Here is a 13927-nt window from a genome sequence, read left to right as displayed (position 1 = left end):
GCACCTGCAAGTTCCCAGACATTTCTGGGGGTAATGGCCCTCACCCTCCGATCCAACAGGTTCCAGACGTGCTCAATAGGATTGAGATCCAGGCTCTTCGCTGGCCATGGCAGAACACCGACATTCCTGTCTTGCAGGAAATCGCTCACAGAATGAGCAGTATGGCTGGTGGCAGTGTCATGTCAGGATGAGCCTGCAGGAAGGGTACCACATGAGGGAGGAGGATGTCTTCCCTGTAACACACAGCGTTGAGATTGCCTGCAATGACAAGCTCAGTCCGATGATGCTGTGACACACCGCCCCAGACCATGACAGACCCTCCACCTCCAAATCGATCCCGCTCCAGATTACAGGCCTCGGTGTAATGCTCATTCCTTCGACGATAAACGTGAATCCGACCAATACCCCTGGTGAGACAAAACCGCGACTCGTCAGTGAAGAGCACTTTTTGACAGTCCTGTCTGGTCCAGCGACAGTGGGTTTGTCCCCATAGGCAACATTGTTGCCGGTGATGTCGGGCCTGCCTTACAACAGGCATGCAAGCCCTCAGTCCAGCCTCTCTCAGCCTATTGTGGACAGTCTGAGCACTGATGGAGGGATTGTGCCTTCCTGGTATAACTTGGGCAGTTGTTGTTTCCATCCAATACCTGTCCCGCAGGTGTGATGTTCGGATGTACCGATCCTGTGCAGGTGTTGTTACATGTGGTCTGCCACTGCGAGGACGATCAGCTGTCCGTCCTGTCTCCCTGTAGCACTGTCTTAGGTGTCTCACAGTATAGACATTGCACTTTATTGCCCTGGCCACATCTGCAGTCCTCATGCCTCCTTGCAGCATGCCTAAGGCACGTTCATGCAGATGAGCAGGGACCCTGGTAATCTTTCTTTTGGTGTTTTTCAGAATCAGTAGAAAGGCCTCTTTAGTGTCCTAAGTTTTAATAACTGTGACCTTAATTGCCTACCGTCTGTACGCTGTTAGTGTCGTAATAACTGTTCCACAGGTGCATGTTCATTAATTGTTTATGCTTGAACAAGCATGGGAAACAGTGTTTAAACCCTTTACAATGAAGATCCGTGAAGTTATTTGTATTTTTATGAATTATCTTTGAAATCAATGTCCTGTAAAGGGGAGGTTTCTTTTTTTGCTCAGTTTACTGTTCCTCCACGTATGATATGATGTGATGCAATTCGGATTTACCTGTGAAGGTAAAAATAAATTGTTGCACACTGTTGACATATTTTTCCAGTGCGGACCATGTGTTCTAAAAATATTTGAGTACTGTAAGAAAAACATGCAAATACTCGAACAGTCAAAATATTTCAAATGCCCATCCCTAGTGTGGACCATGATAATTCCTCAGTGTTGTGGACACCTGAGGAATCTCTTGACCAGCTCCAATTATAGCCCCGTCGATGTGGATGGGGCGTGCTCGACCCTCTGTTTACTGTAGCACATGATCAGCTCCTTTGTCTTGCTGACGTTGAGGGAGAGGTTGTTGTCCTGGTACCACACTGATAGGGTCACTGACCTCCCTATAGGCTGTCACATCGGTGATCAGGACAACCACCATGTCATCATCAAACTTAATGATGCTGTTGGAGTCGTGTGCGACCACGCAGTCCTGGGTGAACAGGGAGTACAGGAGGGGACTAAGCACACACCCCTGAGGGGCCCCATGTTGAGGGTTAGCATGGGGTATGAGTTGTTGCCTACCCTCACCACCTGGGGGCAGCCCGTCAGGAAGTCCAGGATCCAGTTGCAGGCGGAGGTGTTCAGTCCCAGGGTCCTGAGCTTAGAGGGGACTATGGTGTTGAACTCTGAACAGCTTTCTTACGTGTCCAGGTGGGAGAGGGCAGTGTGGAGTGCAATAGAGATTTGCGTCATCTGGGGATCTGTTGGGGCGGTATGTGAATTGGAGTGAGTCCAGAGTGTCTGGGATGATGGTGTTGATGTGATCCATGATCAGCCTTTCAAAGCATTTCATGGCTACAGATGTGAGTGTTGCGGGTCGGTAGTCCGGATTAGTGTCCTGCTCCTTGAAAGCGGCAGCTCTAGCCTTAAACTCAGTGCTGATGTTGCCTGTAATCCAGGGCTTCGGGTTATGAAATATACGTACAGACACTGTGGGGACGATGATGTCCATGCACTTATTAATGAAGCGGGTGATTCATCAATGTTATCGGATGAATCACGGAGCATGTTCCAGTCTGTGCCTGAGAAACAGTCCTGTAGCTTAGCATCCACTTAATCACACCACTTCCGTATTGAGCTGGCACTTCCTTACTTTTTGAAATTTATTTTGAAATTTTATTTTTTAAAATTTATTTCACCTTTATTTGACCAGGTAGGCTAGTTGAGAACAAGTTCTCATTTACAACTGCGACCTGGCCAAGATAAAGCATAGCAGTGTGAACAGACAACACAGAGTTACACATGGAGTAAACAATTAACAAGTCAATAACACAGTAGAAAAACAAAGAAAAAAAAGAGAGTCTATATACATTGTGTGCAAAAGGCATGAGGAGGTAGGTGAATAATTACAATTTTGCAGATTAACACTGGAGTGATAAATGATCAGATGGCCATGTACAGGTAGAGATACTGGTGTGCAAAAGAGCAGAAAAATTAATAAATATAAACAGTATGGGGATGAGGTAGGTAAATTGGGTGGGCTATTTACCGATAGACTATGTACAGCTGCAGCGATCGGTTAGCTGCTCAGATAGCAGATGTTTGAAGTTGGTGAGGGAGATAAAAGTCTCCAACTTCAGCGATGTTTGCAATTTGTTCCAGTCACAGGCAGCAGAGAACTGAAACGAAAGGCGGCCAAATGAGGTGTTGGCTTTAGGGATGATCAGTGAGATACACCTGCTGGAGCGCGTGCTACGGGTGGGTGTTGCCATCGTGACCAGTGAACTGAGATAAGGCGGAGCTTTACCTAGCATGGACTTGTAGATGACCTGGAGCCAGTGGGTCTGGCGACGAATATGTAGCGAGGGCCAGCCGACTAGAACATACAGGTCGCAGTGGTGGGTGGTATAAGGTGCTTTAGTAACAAAACGGATGGCACTGTGATAAACTGCATCCAGTTTGCTGAGTAGAGTATTGGAAGCTATTTTGTAGATGACATCGCCGAAGTCGAGGATCGGTAGGATGGTCAGTTTTACTAGGGTAAGTTTGGCGGCGTGAGTGAAGGAGGCTTTGTTGCGGAATAGAAAGCAGACTCTAGATTTGATTTTAGATTGGAGATGTTTGATATGAGTCTGGAAGGAGAGTTTACAGTCTAGCCAGACACCTAGGTACTTATAGATGTCCACATATTCTAGGTCAGAACCATCCAGGGTGGTGATGCTGGTCAGGCGTGCGGGTGCAGGCAGCAAACGGTTGAAAAGCATGCATTTGGTTTTACTAGCGTTTAAGAGCAGTTGGAGGCCACGGAAGGAGTGCTGTATGGCATTGAAGCTCGTTTGGAGGTTAGATAGTACAGTGTCCAAGGAAGGGCCGGAAGTATACAGAATGGTGTCGTCTGCGTAGAGGTGGATCAGGGAATCGCCCGCAGCAAGAGCAACATCATTGATATGTTTGTGTTTTTCCTTGTAACCAGGAATCGGGAGGATAGTTTTTTTTTATGGGCAGATTTGCCAAATGGAAGGTGAGGGAAAGCTTTGTATGTGCATAATCCCCCAACAGGTTTGCTTCTGACATGTTAACAGCCAACCACTGTTAAACATGACATTTTCTCTTCTGTAGTGGTTACCTGTATAATATTAGTCACTCATATCCACTTTTTTTGTATTTTTGTTGTCCTAGGGCCAGTCAAGGTGGAAGTTTGAATTGATCATGACATCCTTTGACCTGTGGGGGAGCAGTGAACTATTCTCCTCTGGAGTATGGGCCCTGAGAAACCTGATCCACAGGGTACAACTGTCTGTCTTTTTCTGTGTCTGAAAATGTTGTAGTGCACAGAGGGTTGGGCGACATTACTATAGCATGGTTTATTGATGATGATGATTGATAACCATCGTCGATGGTGACAGACGGTAGTTTAGCCTATTTGAACTTGACTAGTGCCCGCAGTAAAGAAGAAACGAGTCTCATCGCATTGCATGGCAGCATCCAAGTGATATTCAGAGTAATTTGCCTATTTGCTATAGTCTATTTCAAGAGACTTAGCGGAGAATTCCACCAAAGCAATGCTAAATATCCAGTCAGAAAATCTTGTTTCTCTCTGTCAGATGCATGGGGTTTAGGCTTGTTTAACTTAAACATTTTTTTTGCCTATATTCCATTCACTCTCCGTTCAGTATATGAATGACTGAGGGCTACACTTCATCATTTTATGCATGGCTTTCTCTCGATCAAACAATGAATAGAAGTTGCATCTTTTATTTCAATAGCCCCAACATTTAAGGTAGCCAGGGGACTAATAATGAGAGAGAACAAACAATATCAATAGCCTATAGAAAATGACAAGTTTAAGCTTATTAAGAAAGAAATTATGTTAAAAACCACATGGCCAATAACCTGTCCATATTCCTTCTATGGAGATTGACATCGCCCAACCCTAGTGAACAGTTTGAGTTCTCACTGTATCCCTCTCTTACTTTAACCCCTCTAGATGCCGACCATCCCTCCCTCCTCCCTCGACGCCCACCCACCAGCTTTCCCGCCCTTTTCCTTTACCACACCACCCGCCCCCCCCTGTTCCCCGTATCCCTCCCCACCATGCTCTCCAGGGCCTGGGGTGAAGGGGATTGGAGGGTCCGGAGGGGTGACCCTGCGTTCTCCAGCCACTCGTCACCTCACCCACCTGGACCCCTGGAGGAGGCATAGCTGGGAGCCCGGGGCTGTGGTGACAGTGCAGCAGCAGGGGATGGAGCCCAGCGACAACCACAGGTAGGGGGTGCCCTAAACATAAAATTCTATTTTGGAATCCTTATGTTTACATTTGAGCTATTTACAGTACAATCTTTCTTTTCAATTTATTATACATAAGCAATCGAAATGTTTTACTGTCACAGTACCCAGTCCCTCCACATAACTACATTATAGTAAGTTAAAAGACACTCTTATTCACACCCTCTTAAATCACATGTTGACACCCAAATCAACAGTCAAATCTATCAACATCCACTACAGACCCGGGTTCGATCCCATGCTGTGTCACAGCCGGTCATGATCGGGGGACTCATTTGGCGTACAATCGGCCCAGCGTCGTCCGGGTTAGGGGAGGGTTTGGTCGGCCGGGATTTCCTTGTCCCATCGCGCTTTAGCAACTCCTTGTGGCAGGCTGGGTGCCTGTAATCTGACTTTGGTTGCCAGCTGGACGGTATTTCCTCCGACACATTGATGTGGCTGGCTTACGGGTGAAGCAAGCAGTGTGTCAAGAAGCAGTGCGGCTAGGCAGGGTCTTTTCGAAGGATGCATGGCTCTCGACCTTCACCTCTCCTGAGTCAGTAGGGGAGTTTCAGCGATGGGACAAGATTGTAACCACCAATTAGATATCACGAAAACGGGGTAGAAAAATGCTTGATTTTGCTGCATCAATTTAGACTTTTTCCAAGGAGATATGCAATGATTGTATCAAAGGTGTTGCGAAAATGCGCTGACAAGGGGGGAAATTTATTGACGTGTGGCGATTCACTTGCTTGATTGAACCATATTATGCAGTGCAGTGATTGGTGGAAATTGCGAGCCCTATTTTTGTATGATTGCGGAATCCTGGAGGGACTGCTCAATGCTCACTGATAGTTAACCCCCTACTCACTGTCAGAAATAGCACATTTCTGTGGGCGTTAGGTACAAGGTCAATCATTATGTGGCACAAACCTTGATGAAAGCTTGTTGATATGACTGGTAAAAACCGAAGGGTTGGTTAAACAGTGGTTTATCCAATAACGGCCCTGTCTTGGGAAGAGAATGAGCAGTGTTCAGTGTGTCCACAGTGTCCAGATTCACACACATATAAGCACATGTATTCAATCTCAAACTGGTACGGGCACCCTCCCTCTCTCTGACACACACACACCATCCTGAGAGTGGCCATTGTACTGGCACTGTCATCCTTGGACATCTCTCCCCTCCTCTCAAATAAACACACACACACACACAGAGAACGACATGTCCAGTCAGACAGTGTTACAACCACAACACACACAGCTGTGTGGGACAGTGTCAGTCAACCCTCTTTGCCTTGATACGTACCAGGAGTTATGGAAACAACCTCTCATCTGCAACTATAGTGAGTGGTAACTAGTGAATGGGAGTGTGTATGTGTGTGGATACTTTCTTTACAGAAGAGGTAGAAGTGTAGGGGTCAAAGTTGGTTGGAAACATTTTCCCTTTCTCTCTGATCCCTCTTCTCTCTACTTCTATTCTACTAATATTGTTGCAGGGGTTGTATTTTATTAGGAAGTGTTGGTATGTATCTATGGAGGATTTTGATATTTATATTTGTAAACTGACAATGCCTGTCTAAGGGATAAATAAAGTTAAATAGAACTGATTCTTCCCTTAGTGTGAGTCTGGAGAACCTGGATCCGGAGGAGATGGAGAAGGTTCTGGGAGCGGCGCTGGGCGTCCGGCGAGTGGGGAGGAACCCCATCACTCAGGAGGGCTCCTTGTCTTCCCTCACGGAGGAGGAGGCAGGGTCCGACCTGCAGCACTACTCCGTATTGGAGGTGAGCCTGTGAATCAGCGAGCCCGGGTTGTGGGATTGGACTAGCAGGCTTTTATTCAGTCTGAATGAAGAAAACCATAGAGACTTTCAATGCTATGAAAGTTTTGGAATGAGCTATGTTCCGGGTAGCCTCAGAGAATAATATTGACATAAACTCTGATTCGGTGAGTGAGTTTATACAGAAGAGTATAGGATATGTTTTACCCACTGTGATATGAAAACCTACACTAACCAGAAACCATGGCTAGATGGCAGCATTCGCGCAAAACTCAACGCATTTAACCATGGAAAGGTGACTGGGAATATGCCCGAATACAAACAGTGTAGTTATTCCATTCCGCAAGGCAATCAAACAAGCAAAATGTCAGTATAGAGACAAAGTGGAGTCGCAATTCAACGGCTCAGACACGAGACGTATGTGGCAGGGTCTACAGACAATCACGGACTACAAAAGGAAAACCAGCCACGTCATGGACACCGTCTTGCTTCCAGACAAACTAAACACCTTTGCCTGCTTTGAGGATAATACAGTGCCACCGACGTGGCCTGCTACCAAGGACTGTGGGCTCTCCTTCTCCGTGGCCAACGTGAGTAAGTAATTTAAACGTGTTAACCCTCGCAAGGCTGCTGACCCAGACGGTATCCCTTGCCTCGTCCGCAGAGCGTGCGCAGACCAGCAGGATGGTGTGTTTACGGACATATTCAGTCTCTCCCTATCCTAGGCTGCTGTCCCCACATGCTTTAAGATGGCCACCATTGTTCCTGTACCCAAGTATGCAAAGGCAACTGAACTAAATGACTATCGCCCCATAGCACTCACTGTCATCATGAAGTGCTTTGAGAGACTAGTCAAGGATCATATCACCTCCACCTTACCTGTCACCCTAGACCCACTTCAATTTGCTTACCACCCCAGTAGGTCCACAGACGACGCAATCGCCATCACACTGCCCTATCCCATCTGGACAAGAGGAATACCTATGTAAAAATGCTGTTCATTGACACTAGCTCAGCATTCAACAGCATAGTACCCTCCAAACTCATCATTAAGCTTGAGGCCTTGGGTCTCAACCACGCCCTGTGCAATTGGGTCCTGGAATTCCTGACGGGCTGACCCCAGGTGGTAATGGTAGGGAACAAGTCCACTTCGCTGATCCTCAACACTGGCGCCCCACAAGTGTGCATGTTCAGCTCCCTCCTGTACTCCCTGTTCACCCATGACTGCGTGGCCATGCACGCCCCCAACTCAATCATCAAGTTTGCAGACGACACTACAGCAGTAGGCTTGATTACATACAACGACGACACAGCCTACAGGGAGGAGGTGAGGGCTCTGTGTGGTGACAGGAAAATGACCTCACTCAAAGATGATTGTCGAGTTCAGGAAACTGCAGAGGGAGCACCCCCCTATCCACATCGACGGGACAGCAATGGAGAAGGTGGAAAAATTTAGGTTTCTCAGCGTACACATCACAAACAAACTGAAATGGTCCACCCACAGATAGTGTGGTGAAGAAGGCACAACAGCGCCTCTTCAACCTCGGGAAGCTGAAGAAATTGAGAGCATCCTGTCGGGCTGTATCACTGCCTGGTACGGCAACTGCCCCGCCCACAACCGCAGGGCTCTCCAGAGGGTGGTGCGATCTGCACAATTTCTCCCCGGGGGAAAAATACCTGCCCTCCAGGACACCTAAGGCACCCAATGTCACAGGAAGGTCAAAACGATAATCAAGGACAACCACCCGAGCCACTGCCTGTTCACCCCGCTACCAACCAGAAGGCGAGGTCAGTACAGGAGCATCAGAGCTGGGACCGAGAGACTGAAAAACAGCTTCTATCTCAAGGCCATCAGACTGTTAAACAGCCATCACTAGCACAGAGAGGCTGCTGTCTACAAACAGACTTGATATCATTAGCAACTTTAATAAATGGAACACTAGTCACTTTAATAATGCAACTTTAATTATGTTCACATATCTTGCATAGTCATCTCATATCTATACTGTATTCTATACCGCTCTTTCATTGCTCATCAATATATTTAGATATTCTTATTCCATTCCTTTACTTAGATTTGTGTTTTTTAGGTATTTGTTGTGGAATTGTTAGATATTGCTGCACTGACGGAACAAGAACCAAAAGCATTTCGCTACACTCGCAATAATATCTGCTAACCATGTGTATGTGACCAATAAAATTTGATTTGATGTAGTGTAGCTAAGGTTCGTCAATGGTGAACCTTGAGATGAATAGTAAGTAATGTAAATGCTGTCAACGTTAATTTAGCGTGATAGGTGCTTAAACACTATTTACTTAATAAAAAGGTGAGTAAATGCTGTTTATGTGCATTCACCCTCCACTAAAAACCGAAGTATAACTTCTTGTTGGGTCACAGGAGCAGTTCAATGCTAATCGCAAATTTTGTGTAATATGTGCTTAATTAAAATAGGAACAGTCCAACCAGCTGCAGGGCTGCAGTGCGTCGGCCCCAACCCTCAGTGTGGTGCGTCGCAGCAACCCTCCCAGCACGGGCCCCCGACCAGTCTCCAACTGCTACGGTAAGCCTACGCTACATGCCTGGATCGTGTTCATTACGCACCAAACGAAGAAAACGGACTGAAACGGGGAGGGACTACCTGGAACTGTCCAATAAGAAACACCGATTTTTGTTTCCTGTTCCAAAATGTTTTCTGTTGTGTGCCTTAATGTGAACACAACCCGGGGTCAGACAAGTTCAAATGGTTGAAGGTGTCACATAGGCTGCAAGTGATCCTATTCTGTATCCCTACACCCTAAAGTGTACCCTTCGTTTCTCCCAGATTTCTTACACCCGTCCATTCCTTTTAAATTCAGCACATGAAGAGGAGACTTAGTGGAGAAGGGTAGAGAACTGGACTGCAGCCAAGGAATGTTACTTGAAGTTCTAAAGTAGATGGTTTAACTGTTTGCTTGGCAGAATGTATCCTTGTAGCCTTCTCTAGATGTTAGTAAGTCGATAAACTCCTTACTCTTCCCAAACACTCCTCTGACTGCAAAACGTCTTTCTTGCCTTTTTTTATGCGGTCTGTATAGTATCTAGACACACGCACATTTTGTCAGTCTTTGTTTTGCTCTGAATCGGGCACAAGTAGGACAGTACGCCAGTGTCAGTCAATAGCTGTGTGTGCGTGCATGTGTTTGATAGACGGAGTGAAAGTACATGTGTTTGTGTGTAAATGCCCTGTCTCATTGTGCCTTCTTGTTTTGTTTACAATGGTTGGATCATTTTTGTACATTTATATGTGGGCGTATTTAATTATCATAATTGGGTTTTGTAATTTGCACTAAATGGATGCTTGTTTTTGTTTGTCAATGATTGTCAGTTTCTGCATGTATGTTTGTCAGGTTTTTTTGTTGTATGTTTGTCAGTCTGTTTTTCACTGTTTATGTGTACAGTATGTTTCTCAGTTGGTGTGTGTCTTTTTTTTGTTTTTCAGTGCATGTGTATGTCTTTATTTCTTAAGGGTTTGTGTTTGTCAATGTGTGTCAGTGTTTCTCTGAGGGTTTTTGCGTGTGTGTGCCTCCATCTGTGTGTGTGTGCCTCCATCTGTGTGTGTGTGCCTCCATCTGTGTGTGTGTGTGCAGCAATGCGGAAGCGCTCTTCCTGTGTTTGTTCTGTCTGGGCTCTGGTCCTGTTATCCCCAGTACCAGCTTCATAGCAGAGCCTCCATTTCTACTGCTACCTCTCCCATCTCTATTCTCTCGCTCTCTACTAGTCTCCTCCACTTCAATTCCTCCATTTTAACACACTGCTTGGACCAACTGTTTTACTATAATTTCTTCTATCATTCTCTCCCTATCCCTCTCGTCTAATCTGTGTTATCAAACTCAGTTGCCTATAGGCTACTGTCTGCGTCTCTTTCACTCTCATAACTTACTATTTGTGCTTGGCTAGTTTATTCTTGGTTAGAAATAGCAGTGAAGCCCTTGAATGAGCATCAGGTGAATGGGACATTTACCTACTTTCTTTCTTTATATTTTAAATATTTTTATTTCTGCCTTGTTCTTTGCATACTGGTTATTGAGTTGTAAGCTGTGGAGAGTGTTTAGGAAGGTGTCAGTGTGAGTGTCTTCTGATCTGTGTGTTCCAGAGACTTTACCCTACAGTCAAATTGGAGGATCCACACAGAGGTGAGTTGCCTTTCTCCCCGTTTTCCCTTTCATGCAAGGAGGTCGCCATTTTGGATCTGTTTCCTTTAGCAAACAGCCATAACCATGCTAGACCTGTTTGTCTCTCGTACCGCAGTCTCAATTCTGGCTGTGTTTCCTGTTATCATGGAAGTCTTGGTGCATTTTATAGTTGCATGTCCCATGTTGTTATTAAATGACCGTCAATACTTTCATGTCTTCTGTTCCTCTTTCCTCTCTGTAATTCTTCCCTTTCTTGTCATCCTCGCGTCCTCTCTTACAAATTTTCATGTCATCTCTCTCTTTTCTTTGTCAAACTTTCTTGTCCTTTTCCCTCTTTATCTTTTAATGTTCTCCTCTCCCTCAGTGTGGATAGGGACCTGGGTCTTCTGCTCTGGGGGAGAGAGGGAAGCTGGTCGGAGGTCACGAGAGACGAGGCCCAGGAGGAGGTGACAGGCGGCCCTTTTGTGCGCACCTTCAGTTTCCTACGCAAGATGGCCGGCAACCGCAAGGTAGGAGAGGCCTGCTTTCTGCAGTAGAGTAAATCTTATTTTTTATCGACAGCGACGGGTATGAATGAAGGGCAGACTGATAGAGGAGAAACTGTGTAGAAGATTGGGATTTCATCCCTCGAAAAACACGGGATGGCATGTCCCAAATGCGGTGGCCTTAACTGACCGACCAACCCACAGCACACGAGATCTAAGACTCATTATATATCTAAGGTCTCTTCTCAATAGGGTAATATCATTATGACAACAACACTGCGTGGTGTTGCTGATCATATTGAATGGCGGCCAGAAAGATTTTACCTTTTGAACAAGGTGTGTTGACTCATGATTAAAATGGAATGGAGAGTAATAAACATGTCAAAAGTCTGAATATATTTTAGTTTTTTGCCTTTAGTCAATAGCTAGTGATAACGGAATCATTTTGTCTCCTAACTAGCCATAAGTTGTCATAACTCTCCTGTGACGATCTGAAGGATCATGTTACAGCGGGTCCTCTCTACAGCGTTCTCGTAGAGGGGGAGAGCGGGAAGTCGGCTGTTTTATGGTGGTCATAAAACATACGGCCTCTATGCTCTGTAGTGTTTGAGTTTGGAATGCGGAACACAGAGAGACGCTTGGACATCAAAAGTTTTGAATAATTAAACAATATTTATATTTTTGAGAATGTGGGAGTGGTCTGTGGACACTTAAGGGACAGTCATGACGAGTGTGTTTCATTTGGTGATCTCATGAAGGACAGGAAACAGTCATTACTGTGTCTTTGGTTGTGTACACTTAATTATGGGGTTTACATCTAAATATTGTGAAACGTATATGATTAAACATGGAACTATTTGTGAAAAGATGTAATGTGATGTTAACCTTTAAATGAGAAAATATGTGTTTTCATATAAAGTTAACCAAGTCAGTGGCCACGGCCAAGTGAGCATACACATTGCGTCGGCGTCATGGACTGCACTTTTCTCAGTGAGTATAAAACCCACTCCTTCCAAAATTTACATTAGACTAGAAAACATGGAGCTGACGCTACATGTTGAAATGGACACCAGACAGCGTGTAGTGTTGGCTACACGGCTGGAAACGGTTAAACTCTAAGACTATCGATCACTACAGAATAAGAGCAAATCCTAGACGTAGAATTATTAGTCTGCAGCTGGAAATTACGTAAATCTAGTACGAGAATACCGACAACCACAGAAGCAACTATCCTATGGAACAACCATCTGTACGCCTGACATATCCATTACAACAGACACTATCCAGAGCCGCTGAGAAAGCCACAACCACGAAAGACATTGTGACTTCTGGGGAAGTTAACCAGAGACTCTCTGATGAACTGACTCTCCAGCAGACGGACCGGCGATTCCAACAGAGAAGACAACAACGACATAAGGGCGTAAATAAATACATTGCAATTATTTTTGAATGAGCGGCCGTTCATGTGCAAAGGATCAGCATTTCAATTAATATAATTATCAACTGTGTGTAGTGAATCCATTTTGTCTTTCCCGCTCTATATCCGTCCCCACTCCTTTCCATTGTCTACCAAGCAGTCATAGCGGTTTAGCCCACTAGGGACTTATCGATGCATTGTGTTAGTAACCAATAACTGTATTGTTTGTTTATGTATTTCTGTGATTTTAGTTAGTTAGTAAATAAATAATTCAGCCAATTTGTATATAGCTGATTCATTAGGGAGACTAGGATTCTTGCAGATATCCAAGGGTTTTGTAACATTCAGATGAGAATGACTAATCGATAAGATATGAAAATATCTGAACAGTCAATTCGGGAATTAGAGACTATAAACATTTTCCCGTGGTGCCCCAACTTCCGAGTTAAAGTTTACATGATTAGTTTAATCACATAATAAGTACAGAGAATTGATTTGGCCTGAATGCCACGCATTATGTCTGGAGGAAACCTGGCATCATCCCTACGGCGAAGCATGGTGGTGAATGTTTTTCTATGCAGGCTCTGGGACTAGTCAGGATCGAGGGAAAGATGAATGGAGCAAAGTACAGAGAGATCTTTGATGAAAACCTGCTGCAGAGAGCTCAGGACGTCAAACTGGGGTGAGAGTTCGCCTTCCAACAGGACAACGACCCTAAGCACACAGCCAAGATAATGCAGGAGTGGCTTGAGGAGTGGCACAATTCTCTGAATGTCCTTGAGTGGCACAGCCAGAGCCTGGACTTGAACCCGATCTAACATCTCTGGAGAGACCTGAAAATGGCTGTGCTGCAACACTCCCCATCCAACTGTTTAGAGGATCTGCAGAGAAGAAAGGGAGAAACTCCCCAAATACAGGTGTGCCAAGCTTGTAGCTTCATACCCAAGAATACTCAAGGCTGTAATCATTGCCAAATGAGCTTCAACAAAGTATTTATTTATTTATTTTTAACCTTCATTTAACTAGGCAAGTCAGTTAAGACCAAATTCTTATTTACCTACCGGGGAACAGTGGGTTAACTGCCTTGTTCAGGGGCAGAAAGACATTTTTTTTATCTTGTCAGCTCAGGGATTCGATTCAAACCTTTCTGTTACTGTCCCAACGCTCTAACCACTAGG

General features: G+C 45.1%; 1 protein-coding gene across 6 annotated transcripts in view; it reads left to right on the top strand.

The window, feature by feature from the left end:
• LOC112264671 (rho guanine nucleotide exchange factor 2-like) overlaps positions 1-13927 on the top strand; it is a 93515-nt gene that overhangs the window by 15699 nt on the left and 63889 nt on the right. For 3 of the 6 annotated variants that reach the window (XM_042295507.1, XM_042295508.1, XM_042295506.1), the window contains exons 2-7: positions 3809-3916; positions 4617-4894; positions 6516-6678; positions 9127-9235; positions 10808-10847; positions 11212-11356. In XM_042295507.1, the coding sequence (XP_042151441.1) occupies positions 3839-3916; positions 4617-4894; positions 6516-6678; positions 9127-9235; positions 10808-10847; positions 11212-11356 (813 nt within the window). In that variant the 5' untranslated portion in view covers positions 3809-3838. Of the gene's footprint in view, positions 1-3808; positions 3917-4616; positions 4895-6157; positions 6240-6515; positions 6679-9126; positions 9236-10357; positions 10659-10807; positions 10848-11211; positions 11357-13927 lie in introns of those variants that run through there. The other 3 variants (XM_042295509.1, XM_042295510.1, XM_042295512.1) reach the window with 3 other exon arrangements.

Source organism: Oncorhynchus tshawytscha, linkage group LG13, assembly GCF_018296145.1.
Source record: "Oncorhynchus tshawytscha isolate Ot180627B linkage group LG13, Otsh_v2.0, whole genome shotgun sequence".
Taxonomy (NCBI): domain Eukaryota; kingdom Metazoa; phylum Chordata; class Actinopteri; order Salmoniformes; family Salmonidae; genus Oncorhynchus; species Oncorhynchus tshawytscha.
This window is presented reverse-complemented; position numbering and strand designations above follow the sequence as displayed.